The sequence below is a fragment of the Vanessa cardui genome, chromosome 9, assembly GCF_905220365.1.
Source record: "Vanessa cardui chromosome 9, ilVanCard2.1, whole genome shotgun sequence".
Lineage (NCBI taxonomy): Eukaryota > Metazoa > Arthropoda > Insecta > Lepidoptera > Nymphalidae > Vanessa > Vanessa cardui.
This window is the reverse complement of record NC_061131.1, coordinates 5,777,473-5,803,163: the sequence shown is the minus strand read 5'-3', so window position 1 is coordinate 5,803,163 and position 25,691 is coordinate 5,777,473. Positions and strand designations below refer to the sequence as shown.

At 32.1% G+C, this 25,691-nt stretch overlaps 4 protein-coding genes across 8 annotated transcripts in view; 2 read left to right on the top strand and 2 right to left on the bottom strand.

Annotated features, from left to right (window-relative positions):
• Positions 1–7,751, top strand: part of LOC124532257 — a 28,907-nt gene extending 21,156 nt beyond the window's left edge. For 3 of the 4 annotated variants that reach the window (XM_047107047.1, XM_047107045.1, XM_047107046.1), the window contains exons 10-14: positions 2,195–2,313; positions 3,611–3,765; positions 4,743–4,872; positions 6,045–6,220; positions 7,448–7,751. In XM_047107047.1, coding sequence (XP_046963003.1) covers positions 2,195–2,313; positions 3,611–3,765; positions 4,743–4,872; positions 6,045–6,220; positions 7,448–7,563 — 696 coding nt within the window. In that variant the 3' untranslated portion in view covers positions 7,564–7,751. The remainder of the gene's footprint in view (positions 1–2,194; positions 2,314–3,610; positions 3,766–4,742; positions 4,873–6,044; positions 6,221–7,447) is intronic. The other variant, XM_047107049.1, reaches the window with a different exon arrangement.
• Positions 7,752–10,046: 2,295 nt separating this feature from the next.
• Positions 10,047–12,748, bottom strand: LOC124532326 (transcription initiation factor TFIID subunit 13). Of its 2 annotated transcripts, XR_006966637.1 has the most exons (6): positions 12,613–12,748; positions 12,355–12,533; positions 11,532–11,689; positions 11,130–11,180; positions 10,256–10,289; positions 10,047–10,160 (listed from the first exon to the last, which is right to left on the bottom strand). XR_006966637.1 is itself a non-coding variant. In XM_047107186.1 (5 exons), exons 1-4 carry the CDS (start codon positions 12,640–12,642, stop codon positions 10,285–10,287), a joined length of 372 nt encoding a protein of 123 aa, XP_046963142.1. In that variant the 5' UTR covers positions 12,643–12,741; the 3' UTR covers positions 10,047–10,160; positions 10,256–10,284. The 2 variants fall into 2 exon arrangements, 1 of the variants encoding a protein (XP_046963142.1); XM_047107186.1 differs by lacking the exon at positions 11,130–11,180 and having other exon boundaries at positions 12,613–12,741.
• A 369-nt stretch (positions 12,749–13,117) lies between these two features.
• LOC124532353 (RNA-binding motif protein, X-linked 2) lies at positions 13,118–14,618 on the top strand. The gene is made up of 5 exons (XM_047107240.1): positions 13,118–13,259; positions 13,358–13,510; positions 13,593–13,722; positions 13,945–14,091; positions 14,466–14,618. Exons 1-5 carry the CDS (start codon positions 13,246–13,248, stop codon positions 14,580–14,582), a joined length of 561 nt encoding a protein of 186 aa, XP_046963196.1. The 5' UTR covers positions 13,118–13,245; the 3' UTR covers positions 14,583–14,618.
• Positions 14,619–14,746: 128 nt separating this feature from the next.
• Positions 14,747–16,897, bottom strand: LOC124532568 (inositol polyphosphate 1-phosphatase). The gene is made up of 4 exons (XM_047107524.1): positions 16,342–16,897; positions 16,064–16,208; positions 15,708–15,907; positions 14,747–15,220 (listed from the first exon to the last, which is right to left on the bottom strand). Exons 1-4 carry the CDS (start codon positions 16,775–16,777, stop codon positions 14,988–14,990), a joined length of 1,014 nt encoding a protein of 337 aa, XP_046963480.1. The 5' UTR covers positions 16,778–16,897; the 3' UTR covers positions 14,747–14,987.
• Between the last annotated feature and the right edge of the window lie 8,794 nt (positions 16,898–25,691).

The window sequence follows — 25,691 nt, the reverse complement described above, 5'->3', positions numbered from 1 at the left end:
TTCAAATAAATTTGCAACTTCCAAATCAGAATTTGTGTATTTACTGCCTGTGTTTAATTTGATAGGTATACTTTCCTTTTTAGGTTTTCCACTAACATTTCCAATAATGTCCCAAGTGGCCTTTATTCTATTATCGGAAGTCAAAATTTTGTTCTTTATGTATAAATACTTAGCATAAATACATACTGTTTTAAATATTTTGGAATATTTATTGACATATCCTAGAAAGTCTTCATTTTGATTCCACTGCTTCATACCATATAGGTCGTATAATTTATTTCTACTTTTATATATACCAATAGTAGCCCAGTCACTAAACTTCAATTTTGTATTATTGGAATAATGGATAAAGATTAATTCGGTATTGCTTTAAGTTAGCTTCGAAAACAAGCCATTATATCTGGGTTATCATCCCTAAGATATAGAAACATATAAACACGGACTTTTTGTAGACCTTTTTAAGGTGTAAATTACTGTAGTTCATTATTTTTATCAATATTGAAGGGCTTAGCCAGTGTTTGCATATATATGCGCAATTTTTTTTTATTTAAGACATCACATTAGAAACCTCTAAAATTATCAATGTTTCTCTACTATATTATGCATGTCACTATATATAAAGTAGATTATAGATAGATAGACTATAGATAGACTGATTCAAGACAAAGGTTTCCTCTTGAATCACTTTATCTATTAAATACCGCATCAATATCTGTTCCATGGCATACATATGGACAGACAGACAACGGGAAGCGACTTTGTTTTATATTATGTAGTGATGCGTTGTATTCGTAAACTAAGGTCAATCACTCAATTCCAAAGTTTTAGATCAATGTAAATCAATATCAGTAAATCAGAAGACGTCTTTTTGTGTTGTTTATGTCATGTAGGTATTAAAACTTTTTACCAAATATGGTAGCGTGTTTCGTGAGAAGTTTACAACTTAATTAAAAAAAATAATACTTCAAATTATATAACCTTTTTTCGTTTGATGATATAATTGATTAAATTTTAATAGCTTACCTTTTTAGTCGTGACATTTAAAACAATATTTAAGATACTCCATCGATATTCTAAAATAAATACAGACAAAATTTATTTGGTCTAAGTAAATTTCCTCCTAAAAGGTCCTAAAGGTTTTTCCACAAAACGTTTGTTGGAAATATTCCAAAAAAGCAGTCACACAAGATAGCGGTATGTTAAAATTCGATACAAGGATTTTTTTAGGCCAACTTCATTTGTTTACTTTCACATGGGCATATCCCAAACCACCAACCCCCATTGGAACAGCGTGGTGGAATATGTTTCAAACCCTCTCTTTAATGGAAGAGGAGGCCTTATCTCAGCAGTGGGAAATATACAGGCTGTTACTTTACTTTTACTTTACTATCCCAAAAGCGATCAGGTACAAGACCCAGTGAAATATTCAAGGCTTTTAATGTATGTACATCAACTTAAAAGGTGAATACTTTTGTTTTAAAGACTGCAACATGAATTTGTAGTCGTCCTCAACCAATCGTATTCCCATATGTACGGAAATCAATTAACCAGCTAACGTTAATATATTTAGTGTGCCCTCACAAGCAGTCTTACTTTGTACGACTACGTGAAGTGGCTGCATAACTCAAATCTGTGAATGTTTCGGTACGGATGTTTAAATCGAGAGTAATAGTTCCGAAATAACTAACCGATTGCTTACGAATTCCAACGAGATTATGATTATTTAAGAGACGCGTTTCGAGTGGAACATTCGTTTGAAGTAATTTATGATTGTCTACATATTTCTGAAAATGTTTATTTAGATGAATAATTAATTTATATGATGACGTTTTTATTTAAACGGTTTGGCCTGTGTTCACGCGATTTTCATGTGGATTTTGTAAATTTTTTTTATTTTATTCCTTGAAATGAAATAGTATACTGTATCTGTAAGCCAGATGGCAACGGGGAATGTTATTTATAGATATCACAATTCCAATTAAGCGTTTGTGATTAAAAAAAAACCTAATGGATTATTTATTGTTATTAAATGATTGGCTTTTTCTTTTATGTTCGAAATAATTAAAAACAACTTAGATACATTTGCTCCGAGTTCGAACAAATTTGTATTTCATGACTTGTAACTTACAGCTAATTTGACCTGTTTGGTCATTGTACGTCATTTGGGTATATATGTCAATGTTATGATTCTCAGGTGGATTACGTGTTTTTGGTGGGCGTAGGTGGAGGGGTTCCACACTATACGGACTACTCGAAGCATGTGAGGCTCGGTGACGTTGTAGTCTCAACGCCCGCTTCAGATTTGCCAGATAAGTATGTTATTAATTTGAAATCGAATTTTAAAATATTAGTCAGGGAGCTTACTCTTTGGTACTTCATTTAATTAAACTACTTATTTTTAAATACTGAACTTCAAATCTTAAAACAACTGCAAACAATGATGTTCTAGTAAACAGATATGTCATTAACGCGGAAAAAGTGAAGACTAGAAAACGTCCTAATTGGGACGTTTGCCTTTAGTCGTTTTCATCATTTATGCCAGTAATACGTTATAATACATCATAATTATGTTGTAATACGTTTTGCGTAATTAATACATCTAGTTATCTGTTTTACTTATTGTCTTTATCAAGCTATCCTTTTTACTTGTAACGAAATGTAAAATAAACGGTCCCCGGCGCGGCACACTTTTTTGTGTTGTTTAGTATGGATATAACATATCTGTTTATTAGAATATCATTGACTGCAAATTAAACATTTGACAAATATAATTACTAGTATGGATATGGATACTTTGACTTTTAAATACTTTGAAGACTGAAAACTGGTAATTGCAGTTTTAGTTGATGATTGGAAATGTCCTTTTGGTTAATTCCACGTGATACTGACCACCGTGACCAAAATCGGTCAGGACGACAGCATTTTCTCATTATTAGTATTAGTCATTCAGTACACGTGCAAGTTTTGATCATACGGATAGAAAAACCTTTTCTCGTATCTAATGACCAGAGTTCAAACCTAGTTAGTAAGCTTTTGTTGTTAGTAATAAAGTAAAGGGAAAATACAAACCAGCTCTAAGGGACCTTTTTTATTTTTGTGACTCAATAAAATGCTTTTTATTTACCTAAATTGGATTTGATTCACATTGAACGGGACTTTAGACCATTGATCATATTACCTGCCGAATAACGTCACCATTGACGTAGTAATTACTGAAAACGTAGCATCGGGGAAACTCTTTAAGTTTGTTTATTGCTAATTATATTCAAAAATATCAGTATTCCTGTGAATATTATGTAAGTTTTCCTCTATTTTATATATAGTTAAAAGGATTTGCTATATTTAATGGGGTTATCAGAACTAAACAATTTTCCGCTTTATTGTACTGAGAAAATTAGAACCTAAATCAAAAGTTCAAACATATGCATTGCGCTGGACGTAAGTCTTTACGTATTGAAGAGTCTCCTGTGACGTTTGTACTATCAAGAACGTAAGTCAATAGATTCCTGTACACTTTTACACTCGATTGTACCAGTACAGAAAATTAATCACTCGACCTCATTATTTCTCGGAAATATTTTACTCAAACTTAATTAAATAACATCTTCAGGTACGTTTACATATTCTGCGAAAAAGCGGAACGCAATGACAAGGGTGGATTTGACTACGAGGTGAAACCCTACAAGCCAGCTGACTACCTCTTGCAGGACATCGCTTTACGACTCGCAAGTACATCCGCTTCATGGAGCACTTATGTCAACGAAGGTACTTTTTTATTTAACTTTAAATGCGGTCTAGTAGATTATTTACAAACTTTCCTATTCAATATGTGAGTTATTGATCGTATAACAGAAACAATAGATTTATTTTTATTTCCTTCATTCTCGTCTTTTTATAATAATGAATAGATGTATCTGTTCACTTTAACTGATAATTAATTAATATTGAGTTGAGGTGGTTTCTGAGTTCATTGTACTGAGTTTTATGAAAAACTGCATGTTTTGAAACTACATGGCGAATGATAGTAATCCCATTACATGTACGTTTGTGAATTAAACTGGATACGCGAGGAGGTAAAAGATCATTGCCCTTAAGAGGAGAGAAGATAAGAGTTGTCTGTTTATATTACATAATAGTAATAAAGATTGTCCTTCTCTTATTTCGTGTCTACGTAAACTGGCTTAGTTACCCCTTCTGATTGATAGTAGAATGTTTCAGAAGATGGTACCTGATGGTGTTATACAAAACCCTACTACCTAGTAAAATATTAATCTTTTCTTATTAGGCAGCTTATACAAATCAAAGAAAGAAAAACAATATCGGATAGCCCGACAGTGGCAGAAATTATCGGTTGCATTTAATGCGAATATATTACGTAAACTTAAATGCGTCTTTAAAGGAACATGAATCTTGTATAGACATTTTCCCAGTACTTTATCACATATTCGCGTAATCGTCTTGTGGGAAGGTTATTTATATATAGATTTTCCTGGCGTTTAATTATTATTTCATTTTATCTTTGTTAATTATTAATACAGTACACGTTCTGTTTCCATACCTTTTATGTAAAAAAAAACTGATTTTGGTGTGAAATACGACGAAAATCAGACACAGTTTATAAAAGAATCGTCATAGCAATATTACAATAAATATTTGAATTTGGAATTTCAAGTAGGTAGAATCATTAAGATCTTTGCATAGGTTACAAATTCATAAAAACGCATGTAAAAATTTGTTTACAGGGTTAGATCGTCTACGAGGAGTTCCAGGAAGATGGGAGCCCCCGGAACAAGCCACGGATCGCCTGTGCGTGGATGTCGGTGGAGGAGCCTTCATAGAAGTCTCCCACCCGGCACCGCAGGGTGAAACGACGTAAGTGGCATTTATACTAGCTATTCGACCCGGCCTCGTATTTATTCACTGTAGATTTTGTAAGTAATCATTATTATACCTAATGTATAACAGTAACCGATCTTCTATTCATTATAATTTTCACAAGATTATAGTTATACCTTATAGGGTGACTCGAAAGCCTTTCCCATCTTAGTCCTCCGTTATTATATACTATGTTACATACAATTCGGTTATATAACCTATTAATATGATGAGGAAATACTTAACATTTAATGGTCACGTAGTTTGGTGGCATGAATATCATGCGATGTAGTACCTCGTTTTTTTTTTATTTAGTTTACAACATCCATAGGCTCGCAGATGCCCGTGCCTTTTTTTAACATTTTATATTAAATTACATTTTGGCGTTTTATATTTTATACTAAACATCAGCAGATCTTCGCTGGAAATCATTTTTGTCGTCTTCTTCGGAGACGTGGCCCACACTGATATTTTTTTTTATAATATATACATAATTTATAATAAACAATATATAAAAAATATATATATAGCAGTATATGTGTAATTCGTATTACTACAATCCAGCGGGTCCTGGTCCGCGCTTGATCAGAGAGAGCACGGCTTTGGCGACTCTGATGTCGCGTTTATGTATAGACTAGCGGTCGCCCGCGGCTTCGCCCACGTAAATAACGGTTCATAATCAGTCTTCTAATATCCCTACTGCTGAGGCACGGTCACATTTGAAGAATTACTGCAACCGGCGCTTGGATCTATTGTGATAAACCTCAAATTCGTGATCACAACACCTCAGCCAGACCAACATCAGCCACGAATCTGATGAGGTTCTTAGGGTCGGAGGCCATTATGTCCTCTAAGGACCGGAGTTAGAACATTTTATAGTTCTATCTTTTATAGTTTAGGCATCACACGCAAAAAATCAACTTTTTTGGTAGATTTTTTCCTTTTTTGTCCGAAAAACCCAAAATATCTTACGGAACCCTATTTTATTTTCAAAATAAAATTTAGCCTATGTTATGCGGGATTAATTTAGCTTTCGAATGGTGAAAGAATTTTTAAAATCGGTCCAGTAGTTTTTGAGCCTATTCATTACAACCAAACAAACAAAGTTTTCCTCTTTATAATATTGGTGTAGATGTAGCACCTCGTTACGCTTGTCGTGTGTGTGTCAGGCGCAGCGCGCGCGTGCACTGCGCGCCGGTGGCGGGCGGGCGCGGCGTGGCGGGCGCGGGCGAGGCGCGCGCCGCGTTCGCCGCGCACGCGCGCGCGCTCGCCTACGACTGCGAGCTCGACGCCGTGCTCGACAGCGTCGTCGGCAACTGCAAGGACTGCTTCATATCTATCAGGGGTGAGTGACCTTAGTGTCTAATGTCTATTATAAGCAGGGACGGATTTAGGTGGCAACCGGAGCCATAGTCCTAGCGTACAAGAGAGATGGGCCTGAGTTAATATTTTTTATGTAATGTTCAGATATAGTCAAATTAGAACAATACTATTAATAACATAATATTTAAGATGCAAAGAGTAAACATATTATTGACAAACCTGCCATAAATGAAAATGGTCAAAAAAATTAAAGTATCGAGTTGATTTTATCATAGCACCTTGTTAAACTCCGCCATCGAATAATACGTGATGTATCTAATTATAACGTAAATAAGTACATCACGCATTATTCAATCTTTATAATCACAGCCAACTTCAAATTCCACTACTAAAAATAGTTTTAATAGTAATGGATGATTTTTTTAAATCTTCACTTAATGTATCGTCATTTGTACCGATAGCATGACAATGAAACCTAAATGAGTTGCTAAACAAATAGAAGAGCACGAAAGTGACGTCATAGACATAGTAAGAATAACATGATAATAATAATAATAATATGAGACAACATCACATACATTACTCTGATCCCAATGTAAGTAGCTGAAGCACTTGTGTTATGGAAATCAGAAGTAACGACGGTACCACAAACACCCAGACCCAGGACAACATAGAAAACTAATGGTAATCTACATCGACACGGCCGGGAATCGAACCCGGGACCTCGGAGTGGCGTACCCATGAAAACCGGTGTATACGCCACTCGACCACGGAGGTCGTCAAATACTAAAATATTACGTGATGTATCTAATTATAACGTAAATAAGTACATCACGCATTATTCAATCTTTATAATCACAGCCAACTTTAAATTCCATTACTAAAAATAGTTTTAATAGTAATGGATGATTTTTTTTTTTAATTCATTATAAAAAGCGCTCGAGTACCCTCGAATTGAATGCATCTTAACTTGTACCGATAGCATTTCAATGAAACCTTGAAAGTTGCTAAATAAATAGGAAGAGTACGAAAGTGACGTCACAGACATTCAATTCAATTCTTAGTTTAATGGCTTTTAGTTGTGCCGGCAGGGCACAGATTATTTCGCCAATGTCACGTAGGATGGAGAAGACACGAATGAGATTGATCGGTGCGGTTGAGACACTAAACTCAATTGAATTTTAAAGTCAAGAATAGTAGTATTAATATTATAGTCATAGACATAGAATAACATGAGTGCATATTCCAGGTATCTCGGACTACCGCGACGGCACACGCGGCAAAGACTGGCAGCCGCACGCCGCGCTTGCGGCCGCCGCCGTCATGAAAGCGATCATACTCGCCTTGGCGCCCCCCACTGACTAAACACGGTCGCTAACGAATCAACAATGGTAGGCCTTATATTTTATACAATTATTTATTAACTTATTGGTCTTTTGGACCGGCGATTTGCGGCCTAACGTATATGTATATTATGCGAAGTTTTATTTTATAAATGCTTCAATCGCTTTAGAAATTGAAATTATAATTGATGTATAGTAGGACACAAATTAGATGTAGCATCGGAAAATGTAAGGGAATGAAATTAAAACCGATTACTGCCGATTTACACAACTAATAGAAATAGCTCCCTATCGCGCCATTCGACGCTATTCGTCGCTATAGATTAACGCGTCAGAGAAAGCAAGTGCATGTAAATCCACGCGTCAAATTGACGAATATATTAGGTCATATGATATTACAAGTTATTACGTTTATGCAAAGGTCATATTCGCATGAGAAATTAATATTGATAATTTGGTATAGCGTACTCAATTCGGATGTGATCGGTTTTACGAATTTTGCCGATGCGACATCTAAGTTGTGTCGTACTAGAACAAGTTAAGACGCACAGAGAGATTGAATTTTTTTTTTAAATAATTTATGGAGTACTGCATTTTGAATTTTTACTTCATTTAACTCATCGAGTCTTTGTTATACACTTTTCATGTAGAATAGAATTAGAAGAAACATATATTTGTAGTTAAAATTAGACGAGATTACAGGTCCACTTGCCTTACATTACTTGTTAGAATTTTAGCATATAGAACTTTTTTTATTCATATACTATTAAACAGTAGTTATACATCCGTTTTTTAATGTTACAACTTTATTAACGTTACATCGTAATACATGATAGAATTCCTCTCATTATCTATTTAAATATCTTCGAATAAGTTATCATCGTTCTGATGTTGAAAAATGTATCTACGTTAAGTTTTTATAGGCCTTCCATAAATAATAATTAATTTTCTAATCGAGAGTAGTATCTCTGTGTTTTAACTACTCTTGAATATTTGACACTATTGATGTTATTTCACATTTTTCCATTTTATAACTATATACTGCCATGTGTCTTCTTATATTGATAGTTTTCGTGTCACGTTCATAGTGTTGAAAGTGTAACCAGTAGATTAAGAGGGAACAATAATTATAGCGATTTATTGTTGAGAGAAATCCCTTTATTATATACAATATTAAATTGACGCGCTAACGCAGTTCACAAAGTTACCAAAGTTTTAAAAAGTCACTTAATTCATTATTTATTGTTTCGATAAATGAAAAGTTAAATGAAAACTTTTTATTGTTTTATTGCCGGAACATAGATTATAGAAAAAAAATGTAGACTAACTATTCCTCTGCCATAAATGGCCTATTTATGTAGGAAAATATTTATATTCAGAAATTGAAATGTTTTACAATTTGTTGTGAAAACCAAAGGTTTTACTTTCGGCTGTTTTACACAGGTCTAGTCGCCTGGAATGTTACATTTATTTACACATAATATTAAACTTAGATATACCTTATACACATATTTAAACTATTTGATATATATATGAACGTTAAATTTGAATGTTATAAATCATTCACTAAAATTTGTTACCCTTGTGAGCAATGTTGTGATTATCATTCGTTTCGTTACAACTTGTACAAAAATATTTTTGTCATACATTTTAATGTTTTTTAATGCTTTTAATTTTTAATCTGGCAACTTAGTAGCAACGATTCTCAATTTAATATGAATAATAACGTTTGTTTATCGTAACAGTCTGCAGAGAAATAAGTATATTAATAATATTTTATTTTGTACAATTTCTAATGAAATGAACGGACCATTTTAATGTAGTTATTTCATATTCAATATCATAGCATTTTCAGTAGTTTCAAGTAGACATATTACATTAGACATGAATAATCATTACACATACATATACTTAATCATGGACCATTTAATTTTTTTTTATATCAACATATTTTGTACGAATTCATTAATTATTTTATTATTAGGATGACATTTGAAAATCATTACTTTGTATTGTGATTCCAATGATATAGTGAGATATTTGTTCTGTATTCAACCAGTAAGTTATTTAAAATATTAATTTAATCATAAACGATTACTGTTGTATTATTTACTGTATATTTGAGTGTCTTTTTTGTGTTAGTCTTTTCTATTTTGTAATCGCACAAATAAATTATTAGTAAAAATGTGTTACTTTTATTTCATTTCCTTGCATGAATTCTAGCAACGAACTTCTCAATATAAAGACAAAGAAAATCTTCTTCTATATAAAGCAAAATAATAATGTTGACCTCAATTTTGCACAGCTTAATAACAGATCCAAATTAAATATGAAATATTAGTCTATCTTAGATAATAGCACGGGGTCACATACCTGTAATGGGGGTGAAAGGGATGAAATGGTTGTTATATCTATTGATAAACATTTTAATTGCAACAATGTGTGTTGTGAGCACGGATAAAAATGTTAAAATAAAAACAGATACATGTTGTAAAAAAAAGTTTATTATACTTAATCAAACTACATATTGGAAGGTTATTGAAATGTCTTTTCTAAACCTGTAATATTTGTGTTTGTTTACATTGTCAACCAGAAATCATGGACCTTCGCAAAATTAATCTGAAAAAAATTAAATCAGTTTTAACAATGCATTCAAATAAAGATTTACAAAAAGTTCATTATTTCTCATAAAAATGAAATCATAATTTATTTACCTCACCATAGACATTCATTATCCAAATTTTCATTCTGAAAAAGAAAACAAATCATTACAAGTATTGAAAAACAATAATATTAAATAGTAAATGAAAGGAACAAGAACCAAAGCTAAACCCAAAGACAATGTGTATATTTTAACATTAACTCCCATTAGAACAATTCCGATATTCCCACACAGTTAAATCCTCATTTTGTTTTAAATAATAGTCAATTATGAAGACTGCTAAAAAGTTTTATATTGAATATGTCCATGCAAACTAGGGTGTATTAAACGTGATTACATACAAAATATTATTAGTCTTAACAGATAATGTTAATATAGTTTATAAGTAGTTTTGAAAACAACAAAAATGGAGCTTACAGATGTTGTATAAAACTTGTATAGCTACTGCATGAAGTCTTTTATAAGAAAATATAAACATGACGCAAGCTTACAACGGAATAGATTATAGTAGCTAAATAAATACTTTGTATATTTGTCCATAAAAAGAAACATAGCAAGTAATAAGGTCCAAGCTGATCTAATAATAATATCACTATAAAAAAAAACTTTTATTTGAAAGGACTCTTTCACAGAGAAACCATAGATTTAAATTTTTATTATACATGCCTGAACTCCAAGGAAAAAAATAGGTTACTTTCAAGGCCTAACAGTTGACAACTTTTGAAAGGAGCAAGCAAAGCTACGGACAACAACTACTTTTCAATGTGTTATTAAAAATTGTATATAAGATAAGAGGTAGTACGGTTAGTCAGTGGATTGATATTAGTAGGTACCTTTAAACACAAAGCACAACAAGTTTTAGTAATGGATTTAATAAATAGCGCTAACACAAAAGCAATGTGTCAATATGTAATATTGTTACTTGCATCAGTCTGAGAGCATGATGTTGTTTGACCACCAAACTTATTGTTGGTCTTCTATAAGTTAAAAAAATACATCAAAAAACATTCTCTATTAGATTTTTAATTAGTTGATTTCAATAAAAAATAAATTTTGTTCTTTATAATATGAACACAAAGTTTAATTTATCATTTACTATCAGGCTTTATTTCTTTTTAAAAGAATCAATTATCATTTATATACAAGTTTTTTCACCAATTCTATAAAAATTAGTATATAAATTAATAATTAATTTCTTTTATTTTAATTATAAAGAAAATTACAAAAATAGTAAGTTTAAAAATTGATATTTGTCATGCTTAATGCAAATACTCAAAATTAAGTGGTAGATTAAAAAAAAATAAAGTATGTAACAGATTTAAACTCACCGACATACTTGACTTCATCAAAAGCTTTTCTAGCTTTTTTCAACTCTTCATTCATTGTCAATAGATCCTTCACTCTAGCATATTTTCTATGATCTTTGCGAACTAAAAATATGATATCTTCAACTTGAACTCGGCCTGGCCTACCAACTTCCATTGCTCTAGAAAGTACAATAGAACATAAATCTATCTCTAGAAGTATATATATATGCATATTTATATGTTCTCATGTGGTTTAATAGAACATTGTTCTTTTGAATACAAACATCAATGACATCAGCTATCAAACAAATAAAAGTTATTTCCAAAAAACATTATCTCTCTAATAATGAGATTATAAGTAATAGTTTTATGACCTGAAAGTTATAATGGATTTATAAAAAAATCAGTGAGGCTGAATGTAGTAATAAGTGGAAGCTGGCAAAATCTATATATATATATATATATATATATATTTGTAGTGTATAATTATTGTATTTATATAATTGGAGTGGAATTGAATAGTACTGAATAATTAAATAGTGAATTACTTTTTCCTAAATGCATATACAGAGCACATATACAAAATTGATATCTTTTTCAATTTTGTTCTGTCTGTCCCGGCTAGTCTCTGGAACAGCTGGACCGATTTTGCATCACTTATACTAGCAGATAAGTTATGTAATAATAAGTAACTTAGCCTACAAAAATATCTTTTTTGATAAATTCAAACACGCATGATTGGGCCCAGCCCACAGCCCATAGCCCACCTTACAATTGTACAAGCAATAAACCAGAAAATCGTAAGGATAAATGTATGTTTGAAAAATTAATATAAATAACTCACCTGTGTGTAGTTTCAGTTATAAACTCTATTACAAGATCCTCTAAGAAATCCACACTTTCAGTGTACGGATTTTGGTCATCACCAAAACCATACATCATACAACGAAGTTCTTTACTGAACAGTCTCTTCCTACCTGAAGCTGTAGCTCCCAACTGCTGATCTCCATCTTCATCATCAAACTAAAATGTTTACAAATTACAAATAATAAATGTGTTATAAAAAGTGTTTTATGGACACTTGTTTTCAATGCATTCATACTTGGTCAAACTCAGGTGTTTCAGCACTCATAATGAAGGAAGTGAATATTTAAAATATAATCGATAATCTAATTTTTTAAACTCCCGTTTTTCATATTTTCAATATCATCAATAGGTATCATCGATCAGAAGGACGGTACAAGTGTCAAGTCAAGTCAATAATCATAGATAATTGTAATATTTATCCTATTCGTCTTAGAGTCATAAGTCATTCCGCCTAAAGTTTTTTGGAAAATTTTTTTAAGTGACTTACAAGGGTAGAGAAAAAATATATAATATTGTGTATTATAAGTTAGGGTATTTAGTCATTAGTGGTAGTAGTCATTTGAAGTTATATTTATTTATTTAATAAAAATAAAACGAATGTCGAATAAAAAATTAAGCGAATTATCGAAAAACAAATTTAAAATAGACTTTAAAAAATCTTCTTGACTGCCAACTTAACTTAAAGTCTTACAATTTAGAATGAATAATCGCTACAATTTTATATTATGCGTCTGTGTCAAGTAAACAATCACTATGTTATACGTCAAAATTTTTAAAAACATTTTTATTGACGAGGTTGTGTTATTAAACAATGTAAAGATAAATCATTAAATTTTCTATTGAAAAAGACCATATAACATATTTTATAATGAATCCTATGACGTAAGTCTTTGTACTCAAATGAGAAATCATCATTATTAATAAAAATTATAACCAAGTATTTACTATGTATTCTAATGTTATACATTTTTTTTTTACAGAAATGTAAAGAATGTTTTAAAATTAAGTGAAAGAGAACTTTCGGGAAATTCTAAAAGTTCTTGGCATGACCAGTACAAAGACAGTGCTTGGATATTTGTCGGAGGCTTACCGTATGATTTAACTGAAGGAGATGTCATTTGTGTATTTTCACAGTAAGTTTTAAAATTGGTAAATATTTTGACAAAATATTTGAATGAATAACTTAACAGTTACGTTCTTGTTTATAATCGACAGGTATGGGGAAGTGGTTAATATAAACTTGGTTAGAGATAAAGCTACTGGCAAATCGAGAGGATTTTCATTCATTTGTTATGAAGATCAAAGGTCTACTATTCTCGCTGTTGATAATTTAAATGGTATCAAGGTAAGCATTCATTCTAGAATCTTTGTAGTTAAATAGTATGTAAAGGTTGGTTTATCTAGTGCAAGTCTGTCTTAACTGGTAAATTTCAAATTTTCGTGATATCATATAGAAAAACTCTTTTTTTCATAGTCTTACCCGGTTTGAATTATGTACCTTAGACGCTGCCGCCCTAAATACCACCTTTATATCAAGGAACAGTCATTTTTATTATATCTGTTATAGATCCTGGGCAGAACAATTCGTGTGGACCATTGTGAACAGTATAAAGCACCAAATGCAGACATGAGCAAGATAGATGAAATTACTGCATCAGTTAGAATAGAAGGATGTGCACCTGTTATTCCCAAAGCAGAAATACCTATTAAAGCAGTAAACCAAATCTATTGATATAAAAGCATGAGAATGTTACTTTCCACAAATTAAATTATCTATTTTTGAACTGCAAAAATAATCTTTATTATTAGTGATTGATAATCAAGATATAACAAATAATTATGTTACCAAGCCGGTGCCGGTCTTAAAGCTATGTTACAATGTAATGGCCAAACAATTTAAACTAATGTGTAACTAAGAATAAGTTATTAGTTGCACATTAGTTTTGTTTTATAATATAATTTACTGTATTTGAAACAGGTTTTCTTAATATATTAAAAAGTTAATTTTATATTACGATTTGTTATCATCTGCAAATCATAATATTGTTCGACAGTTTTCAGAATGTATTAATTTTTTTATTATTACAGGAGAAAATAGAAAAGAAAGAACACAAAGAAAAAAAGAGAAAGCATAAAGAAAAGAAAAGTAAAAAAAAGAAAAAGAAGAAGAATAAATCAGAATCTTCTTCTAGCTCTAGTGAATAAGACAATGCTCATATAATAAAATAATACTATCCTATATTATTTGTTTTATAATTTTTATAACCTTGGCAAATTAAATTAAAAGGAAACAAGAATGATGAAATAAAATTTATTAAATTACACAAATATATTAATATACATTAATTAGTATTTTTATGAGATCAAAGATTCAGGTACATGAAAGATAATAAAAATAACTCTCTTAGCTTCTATCAAGAAGCAATATTAAAAATTATAAAAATACAATAGTAAATACATAATTATGATTGTAACTTACTGATAAAACAAGGTTTTAGATTTAAAGATAAAACAATTGGTACAGATTTCTCAACAATCAAAGTTTTAACTATGCTAGTAGACTCAAAGAATTGAAAAATAAGTAAAATATAAAAATCATATGAAAGTATTTTAAGTAATGATATGTTTTAGCTCATTTAAAATAGATTCATTTGTGTAAGCTATAATACCATCTTTATTACAATATTCCTTGGTATCAAGGTCTTTATCATCATTGTATGTGATTGGCAAAAAGTCCTTGTAAGATAGCACATTACCACCTTTGGCTAAGATAATAGCATGTGGACCGCAAGTATCCCATCGGAATGTTGTTCCCTGTGATACAATATATGCCGATACCTCACCTAAAAATATATTTTATATGAATTAATTTGCACCACTAATTAATGCATACTTAAAAAATATACAGGAAAATGCCTGACTCGGCGAAAATGAATGATATGTACAAACAAACAGTATCAAGTTTACAGTTTCTTTTAATTTTTTTATGCTAATGGTTGGCAGACAAGCATATGGGCCACCTGATGGTAAGTGGTTACCACCACCCATAGACAATGGTGCTGTAAGGAATGTTAACCATTCCTTTCATCTCCAATGTCAAACCATCCTTGCAAACTAAGATGTTATTCCCCTTGTGCCTGTAGTTACACCGGTTCACTCACCCTTCTAACTGGAACACAATTCCAATTATTGTTGTTTGGCAGTAGAATATTTGATGAGTGGGTGGTACCTACGAAGATGGGCTTGCACAAAACCTAAGTGTTAATTTAATTTATCTTTGGAATTCTTATTGTAGCTCTCTGTATTTAGGATTATTTAAGTATCACATACCTAAAGCTACTTTCATCAGCTTATGACCAGCTCCAGGAACAGACTTTACTTGCCATCCGGAAGTCTTAAACTTTTCTATAACATCTGGCTTTTCAGCTCCACTCATTAAAATGACTTTCTCATCAGAATCAACTTGTTCAGATTTAGACCACTCTCTTACATCCTCATGATTAAAACCCCAGATTATCCTGCCTTTCCCACTTAAATAATAAATTTAATGTTACATTAATTAGTTACATCATCAATAAGTTTATAGGCAATTTTAATTTCATCATAAGTACTAACATATAGAGAACCATGTCAAAAGATTGGCTTCACTAAGAGGCAAAGCATTAAAACAACTTACTAGACCTTACTTTTCATAAAATGGTTGATTTATTACTCCAATTACTGGTTCTCCAGTAGACCTCAAATAAGCTCCAATCAAAACAGTAACACATGGAAGACCATGACCTATTTTTGCTTCATTTCTTACACCGGCTATAAATTCTGCAGTAGCATCTATTTAAAAAAACAAGAGAAGATAAAATGTATGTCATATGTAAGGCATTTACAGATTTTTGTAGGCTATTCCTTATAATATACACAAAAACTGGAGTCCTTATAATTAGCTACCAAAACACTTGATATTTACCGATTGGGTCAATCCATATTCCTAAATTATCAAGATCAAGGTCTGGAAGAGATGAGGGAAGATCTAAGTTAAGGTCGATATCACAGTGTGCTGCTTCTGACATTCTTTTAGCGGTTACCGGCGGTATTAAACAGCTAAGCAATTCACTGGTTCTTTCTACGTCCTCTCGCAATCCAATAGTGTGGCCGCCAATCTCGGAACATTCTTCTCCTCGAACGTGAGATGCAAGGTCTGGAAAATGTGAAACTATCAGCGATTTCGCCGATTCTTGCGCCAAAACATCTGCAATTGTCTTAAAATCTTTATCGAAGCGTGTATTCGCTTCAGTTTCACATTTTTCAGCAACAAGTAGGGTCTCGGAGTTTTCGCAACACGATTTCGCAACACGCGCTGCCTTTTCTGAAGCGTTTATTAATACTTTTAAAATATGGGTCATTTTTATTAAATCAAAACAAATCTATTAAATTATTTAACGTTAAACAATATATTTAATGTAGCGGCTTCTTTAACTTTACTACTTCTGTCATTTAATTTAAGGCATCTGTCAATATTGAATTATTGTCAAACAGTAAAGCCAGTGTACATAGAACAAAAATTTAGCGAAGTGACTTAGTAAGAATACATTGTATTATTAAACAGTGATGTAAAAGTATCGGAGAATTAACTTTGTTAGCAAATTCCCTTTACAGTGAAGTATGTGAAGAAGCGAACATGTATCATACCACTGTATCCCGATTAATAAATAATACACCATTCTTGACTAGTGCAATAAATTGTCGTCGTCTTATAAGTTTTAACGTTTGCCAGCCACTACTAAATACCGAGTTATAAAATACTTATAATAATAATAACAACTCACCAATGTAGATTGGGCTTATAACATATAGTTTTAAATTATAGAAACCTTAGATAGTGAAGGTTGAGGGGTAAAAAAGTAGTAATAAGATTAAATGAGAAGCGTTTGTCGGGAACGGCGAACCCATACGATCTGCAAACGCAGCATATAGCTGGACAAAAAGTGACCCTTACGATTAGTCTATAACGGTTATTGCAGAGGATTTAGTGGGTGGGTAATCCTTTTAAAAGAAACTTGTGAATATTCTAAGTTATTAGTGCTGCTAATCGAAAATAAAGTGATATCATACATATTTAAATCATGGATTGAATCCCACCTTGGTTGGGCAAATAAATAATAGAAAATTTTCAGCTTTCAAGAAATTTTCTTTCCTATGTCTTGGAATATATTATTGCTACTTAAATAAACTTCTTTCCTACTCATATTATATTATAATCATAATAATATAAGTAGAATATCTTATATGTAGAATATCTTCTGCGTTGTTGGCCAGTATCCGACGTTCGTAGTGGTTAGCAACTGCGAAACTGAACAACTGAAAAGTGCAAATTTTAGAATCAAATCGATGTAACAATCCTATACTTAGTTATAAGATATTAATTGAGAAAAAAAATTGTTAACGTCAATATTAACTTGATCATAATTATAATTCTTAATACTAGGCACTGAAAATAAACCAAGACGGTGCAGGTTTTATTTCAAATTTCCAAACAATGTTTTCTTTCGGAGGACCTACCACTGGCAATTTTGTATTAAATTGGTATTTAAAAGTATCCACCTCGAGGTCTTATTTATATTCCGATATATAAGAATTCATACTTTTATGTATTCTATATTACGTCTAAATTGAATGGATTTAAAAGTATAATACAATTTAGATAATATTTCTTTTAGAGATGAATAATTTAAGTAATCAGGAAAAACGACAATTAAGTGGAAATCTGTAATTTAAGATTTACAGTTGTAATAAAAATACGATAGGCTTTAACCAAAAGTATTGCATACCCTATGATGATTATAATGTTGTTTCCATGTAATTTGTATGTTGTATGTATTCTTTAGGATTTTTGTCGGTATACCCTTGTCAAAAACCTTAAGTACGCCATGGAGAGTAGTAAATATAGCCTTTCCGTTCTATTGTATTTGGATAAGTATATAAGGAAATACGGATATTCTTAAAATAAGATATTAGAGCCTAAGAGAGAACTCTATCATAAACTACATTTAAATTGTTGAAATTTACTTTTATAATAATATTTTAAAGGGAAAAAATTGTTTTAATGTTTTTTATTCGAATTAACATAATTACGACTTTTTCTATAAACGATCGAAGAAGAAATATTTTGGTTTCATAATATGACAGTACATAACAGCCATAGCTAGCCAGCTCATTTAAACTAGCTAGCCCATTTTAAATGATGTATAGGTTAATCCTGTAATTTGGTATGAGGTAAACAAGCAATTCCTAATCAAAAATAGTTTACGAATAAATTATTACGCTTTGCATACAAATTGCCACTTTTTTAGGAGAAGTCGGTAAATTCAGTGACTTTACTAGCTTTAGTAGGGCACCAACCTTTCATCAATTATTCTACCGCTAAACAAAAGGTATAAAGGTCGAGTGAGACAACGAAATTATAGGCTCAAGGGATATAATAATTTACATCGCATAGTTGGTTACTCTGCCAATTTAAAAAGTGCTTCTTACAGTACTAATGATGATGATCTTAGGTGATATCTTCTTTAATAGGGTTGGTTGAGGGTAGGGTTATAAAATAAAAAAAAAATTAAAAGCCTGATGGACGATTCAGTATCGATTGGCCATAGTCGTATATCGATGATACCTTTTGTAGGTTTAACATGGCGAAGTATGAAGAAAAGAACATATATTAAATATATGTCGGGGACGATCACACTCCAAGACGAAATTTAGCTAAAGGGCTTAGAATGTTAACGACACTGGCAATTAATATATAAAATAGTGTTCATTGAACGTGTTAATTTATAAAAGTAATGAAATCGAAATGGAATAAAGAAGGATTGTGATTTTTATATAATAGAGGACGATGTGGAGGTTATTACTGCTTGATTACCTAAATATCTGCCCGCATAATGTCTAATAACGTAAACATAAATACAGCCAGTCCATCTGACATGATTACACATTATGATTACTTTTACTTGTTTTTCCATAAGTTTGTCAATATCGAGAGTCGTGATGGCCCAGTGGTTAGAACGCGTTCATCTTAACCGATGAATGTGGGTTCAAAACCTGGAAAGCACCAATTAATTTTGAGGAGAGGAAGCCTTTACCTAGCGGTGGAAAATTTACAGGCTGTTATTATTATTATTATTTATTAATATCACTATATATTGATGTACTTATAGAAAAAAAGTTAAAGTGCCAGTCCAGACCAGGCTCATATAAATATAGACTACTATATGGGCTGTTTATATGGGTCTGGTCCGGAGTGCCAAATGTCTTAAGCACTTACAATAAAATAAATTAACGTGAACTCATGCGCGGACCTGAATTGTGTGGATTAAGACACTGAGACCACAGACAATCATCAAAGTATATTGTCTTTACTTTTTTGAAAGATGTATATTAATGTACGTAAATAAAAAAAACATATATCTATTTGTATATAATGTACCTAACTATAAAACTAAAATAAAAATATTTGTATTTTTGCGAAGGAGTCAGTATAATATCAAATTATTTATTTACCCACCATTAAAAAAGCACGATGACGTAATATATTTGCTGGAATATATCGATTATTATAGGTGCAAACTTTGATTCACATATAAATTTGCCAGTTCTGGCCAGTTCCTTAGACAACAGGGATTAAGCCACGTGTCTTGTTATCTAAGAGAGTTCGCTATTTTTTTTGAACGCGCATTACGCAAAATCCGCTGTACATTTTGAAATGATATTGGCATAGTTATGTTTAGTATTTTTGAAAGCAGATTTTTAGTAAAACATTATGTCAATATAGATGTACGTCATAGCAATATGACGTATGACGTAGCCACAACAACGCATGACGTCTTTTCTTTTTTATTTTTTTTTTCTCGCTGAAAGGATGCATTAAACGCTTCCCCCGCGTTATGGAAAGTGTGAGGGGATGGGGGTGTTGTGTGGGACTCCCCGGAGCCCTGGACGCCGAGTGCGCCCAAGTACGCCGAGTGCGCCCAAGTACGCCGGGTTTACCCACTAAAAATCCAGCGGTACCCTCTCCGTCTTTCGGCGGACGCCAGGGGATCGCTTACGCATGCTACCGTGACGCCCTGATGGTTGGCGCGCCTATGCGGGAATCCAAAACCTAGGAGGGATTCTCGGGGTACCGGGCCCCCCTGGTCCCTTGGGTGCCTATTGAGGCGGGGGGAGAAGGTGCGCGTAGCGCCCTTTCCTACTCCCCGGTCGTCTTCTGTGGAGCAAGTCAGCGGTGGCATTATTTTCCCACTTCCGCTCCGCCGCTTCCTTCTGCGAAATGATACTTTCGCAGAAGGAGCGCATCTCTGACCAACACATCTCGCTAACGAGCATGGCGTTGATAACGCTCGGCAGTGAAATGTCTCCGCATAGTCGCCGCAAGTATGTGCCTCTGGGGCCCCCACGAAGGGGGTCAACTCCTCCCGCCGCGCTCTAGTGCAGGCACTTACCGAAGCATTCGTACTCGATAAGTATCTGCGTTATTCTATACGACAGTGTGCCGTGCTTCCTCTCGACCCAGCGACTCAAGTCGGGACGGATCGTCTCCACTGTCGCCAGGCCCGCCGTGGGTGACCCCAGATCACCTTGCCATCAGACGATCAGGGCTTGCTGGGCTAGAGCCCTGATCCCACGCATGACCGGGTCTGCTAATGTGGTATAGATCAGTTGGTACTAGAAATGGATTCGATCTCATAATGATGCTGCATTGAAGATTACGTGTTCAATCCCGAATACATATTATTGAGACTGATTCAGCGGTTTTGGTGGTCGTCTTCAAGTTGTATACTACTGAGTGTTAGATTATTTCGAAAGAGGTTTATTATATAAAAAATAAAAAATAATTAAATAAAGTTGCAACCTTGCTATGCTAATTTTCTTTTCATATAATTTTAAATTTATGTATACAGTTGTTTTTTAATTCTATATTCTTATCGTAAAAATATACCTAATACTTTAATACATATATGCATTTACATTTTTTTGTGAGACCATGCTACGACGACTTATGACGAATTACTTACTTAGGAAGATTAAGTGAAATTTATTCCTTAATAATTTGTTCCTTTTAATCCAAATTCTTTATTTATTTTTTCAGTACAAAAAAATTAATCAATTTAAAATTAATATTATAATTATGTCGTTAATATTGTCGTTTAATAGCACGATGCCGCATATTCTCATTGCTATTGTTTTATGAAGTAGCAGTTATTAATTCCGGCCATAAATAAAATATGCGAAGTATTCGAAATTTGGAAGTACAGAGGGAAGCTGTGATTACCATGGAAATAATATATGACATAAGTAGACCAAATTTATACATGTTTTCAATTTAGAACACCTGCTCATGAAGAGAGGTAAGATTAAGAAAATGGGTTTCGTCAACGAAGATTTTACTGTTTGCCAGTCATTTCAAATAAACTGAACGTCGCTACTAAGAATTGTGTGACAAACAGTGAAATAGTTCCAATAGCCATAATTCAAACTCCGATAGAAGATGGCATTTGCAGGTGGAAAAGGTTTCGCTTGAACAAATAAAAAAAAAATTATTTATGGTATAAGCTGTAATTGAGTAGTAACATAATGTTACTACTCAATTACAAATACTGTAATACGAATGTTCGCGGTTTATATTTTCGTTTTTACTTAAAATGAACACCTTTATTTAAATAATTATTTTTTAGTACACCACACTAATCCAAGCTACTGAATTTAAAACATTATAATTACAATTTTTGAACAAGATAAATATAATCTACAAGACCAATTTCCGAGTTTTGAGATCACTCTTAACTCATGTAAGGCTTTTGATATTGCTTTACGTACGAAACCATAAAACAAATAAATTTAAGTAAGTATTTAAGCAGATGTCTCCGGAAGGCATTGTTATAATTACGTTTTAATGAAAAAGCAATTGAATAAACATGTCAGTTTTAATATATTTATTTAATTTTTCATAATAATTTGTTTAATTGTTAGATTAATGTACTTGGCGGTAGGGTTTGGGCAAGTCTGTCTAGGTACTACTGATCATAAGCAGGTATATATTCTACCGCCGAACCGATATTCAATATTGTTGTGTTCCGGTTTACCGGTGACGTATTAACGTAACGGTGTAAGGATTGGTTAATATTTCTTTTGGCCCTAATGTCTAATATATTTATGTGGTGAGCAGTTTCCATCAGGTGGCTCCTTTGCCCGATTAACCATATCAACGTATAAGCTCATCCAATAAAATAACATTTATTTGTATAAGCTGTATTTCTTAGTTACAACAACAGCCTGTAAATTCCCACGGCTGGGCTAAAGGCCTCCTCTCCCTTTGAGGAGAAGGTTTGGAACATATTCCACCACGCTGTTCCAATGCGGGTTGATGGAATACACATGTGGCAGAATTGCTATGAAATTTGTCACATGCAGGTTTCCTCACGATGTTTTCGTTCACCACTGAGCACGAGATGAATTATAAAGACAAATTAAGCACTTGAATCAGCGGTGCTTGCCTGGGTTTGAACCCGCAATCATCGGTTAAGATGCACGCGTTCTAACCACTGGGCCATCTCGACTCATTTCTTAGTTAGCTGTTTCAATAATAAGAGTATCACAGTCTTTCGGCGATATTTGTTTTCCACCAGTTCGTCGTCGTAGTGTTATCGCAATGGTCAGGTCTATCTTTGACATCTTCAAATGTTTAATAAGAATTTATGTATATATCCATATCATATCCATACATATCATATCCAAATCAAAATCACGTTCTGATATTGTTATATAACTATACCTAGAGCTCTTTTCAAGATTGTCCTTATTCCATTACCCAAAATTACTTAGTAAGTAATACATAGTAAATTCAGTATAAGTAGGTAAAGATTTACTTTTTTGTTCCATTTGCTGTCGAAACGCTTGGCCCTTGGACTAGTGGTGCAAAAAGCTTCATCAAAAGTATAATACCTCGCCTCATTGCCTGCACTGGTGACAGGAGGTTCGTTTTTTGCCCAGCGGATCGGGATTGCGATTCAACGGGGAAATGCTGCTAGCATTCTTGCCACCAATCCACGCAGTCAAGATTTATACATTAACCAGTTTTAGATCATATTTGTATATATTTAAGCATTTAATGTTATTAATACTTTGATGTTTGTAGAGTTAAGAATGTCAGTCACATTGGAAATATTGAACGTATCTAATTGCTATATTTATCTCAAAATATTCATAATATGAAATTCTGAATACGATATTTAAAATTTAAATTTTTCAATTGTCTTTATCATTTCACGATTGTCGCTTTAAACGAAATGTTTTATTCGTATTGCTTGCTTTTAATATATTTTTATAATGTATAGGTACAAAATTTAAAAATAATATTTTCATTTTCTTTTTTTATCGGAAATAACAAAGACGCTTTAGTTCACGGACGTTTATTCAGAACTTAAGGTCAATAATAAAGCTTTCAATTCGTAGGCATAATATATTTTTTTCTTTATAATTTGTACATAGATTAAATGTCGAGTAAACAACTATAACTTGATACTATTTTTATAGTTTTATTTATTATTTGATCTATTATGTTAATGAATTAATATATTACGATTTTATTTCAACACTAGTATTCGCCCGCGGTTTCGCACGCCTTTTAGGGTGTTGGTTGTCATTTGTCAGGAAAAAAGTAGCCTTGAGTTCAAGTTTGCTTCATACCAAATTTCATCAAATACGGTTAAGCGGTTTAGTCGTGAAATAGCGCCAGACAGACAGACAGAGTTATTTTCATACTTATATTATGAATATAAATTGAATTAGTATAACATTTCTACGATCGATATGTAGTTTTAACAAAGGTTGCAAATTCAAAATAACTCATCCAAACGAATATATCGCTTGCTTAATTTAATTACAATAAAATTTATTGCGTAATCGTAAATAACAAGTAAACAAAAGCGGAAGTATTTTGTTCTACAGTGAGACATTTACGGATTGAGTCATTGTTAATAAAAATACATGGAGTTTTTATTAATCTACTTATTAAAATATATTAAGTATTATAAAATGTAAATTTTGGTGTCTCGAAATATTAAAAATTTTTAACAATTAAGTCATAAGTTTAATCTTAATATTATACGGACGTAGGTACCTATTGATAATACGAGTATGTGATCAAAATGCAAATATGGCTTATCACCTATAGTTAAAACCTGAAATATCGTGCGTCAGGAACAAAAACGATGTTTTATTGATTCCGTTTACATAACAATTAATGTATACTTATCGTCAATACTAAAACAAAATTTTCGTCTTTAACTAATCTGCAATAGGTACTTGGTTATTTTATTCTGTGGCAAAATAAAAATACGAGATCACGCGAAATAGTTTTCCGTATACTTAACAAATGTAATGGACATAATAGCTTGCAGTAACTATTGTTGAAATGTTCCGTTTTGTCACATTAATATATTGAGAGTTTAAGAAAGTTATATAGCTCAAGGTCCCTTTCGCAGTGTTCGCAGATTGAGTTAAAACGTCAGCACAATTCAAGCATGCTAATTCTATTCTTATATTTTAAAATTGCTTCATAACTTATGTAAACTAAAAATAGACGTTTCGTTAATAATGTCTACAGTTTTTAATTAATATTATCTCATTGTTAATTACTATTGATAATACATTTTAGTTATATACCTATTTTTACTAATAAATTTGAAAATAGTTTTTAATATTTATTAATGTAAAAATAATTGTTGTCTAAAAGTGTTATAACAATAAAAACACAATCGTCGCGTGTTCTCTCTTGAGCAAAAGCAAAATATTAGAATTTCATTAAATTGTATTAGTCACGATTTCGAAACAACACTGTGATTATTAAAAACTAATAATAATAATAGCCTTTATTTACTAGTCCTTAGCGTGTATGGTTTAATTTTTTTTTGTATTGGTTCATGATGAGTTACTCTTCTTTATTTTCCATGCATCCCCTTCGATTTTGGTGTCATAATATTCTTTACATTTTCCCTCCCATATCATACATTCATTCGTTGAGAAATTTTCTAATATGTAAAAGTCATAAGATGTAATATTTTAAAAGCAATCGAAAACAAAAGATTGTAAATAATCTTCCACTTTATGTAAAAATAGAATAGAATAATTAGTGAAAGATTATTTCTCGTCGGAAAATGAGTTGATACGGGTTATGCTAATCCGAGATAAATTTCACGTTATAGAGTGTGATTAATAAACAATTCTTTTATTGAACCCGTTAACTATTGTGTGTATAATTTTGCAACA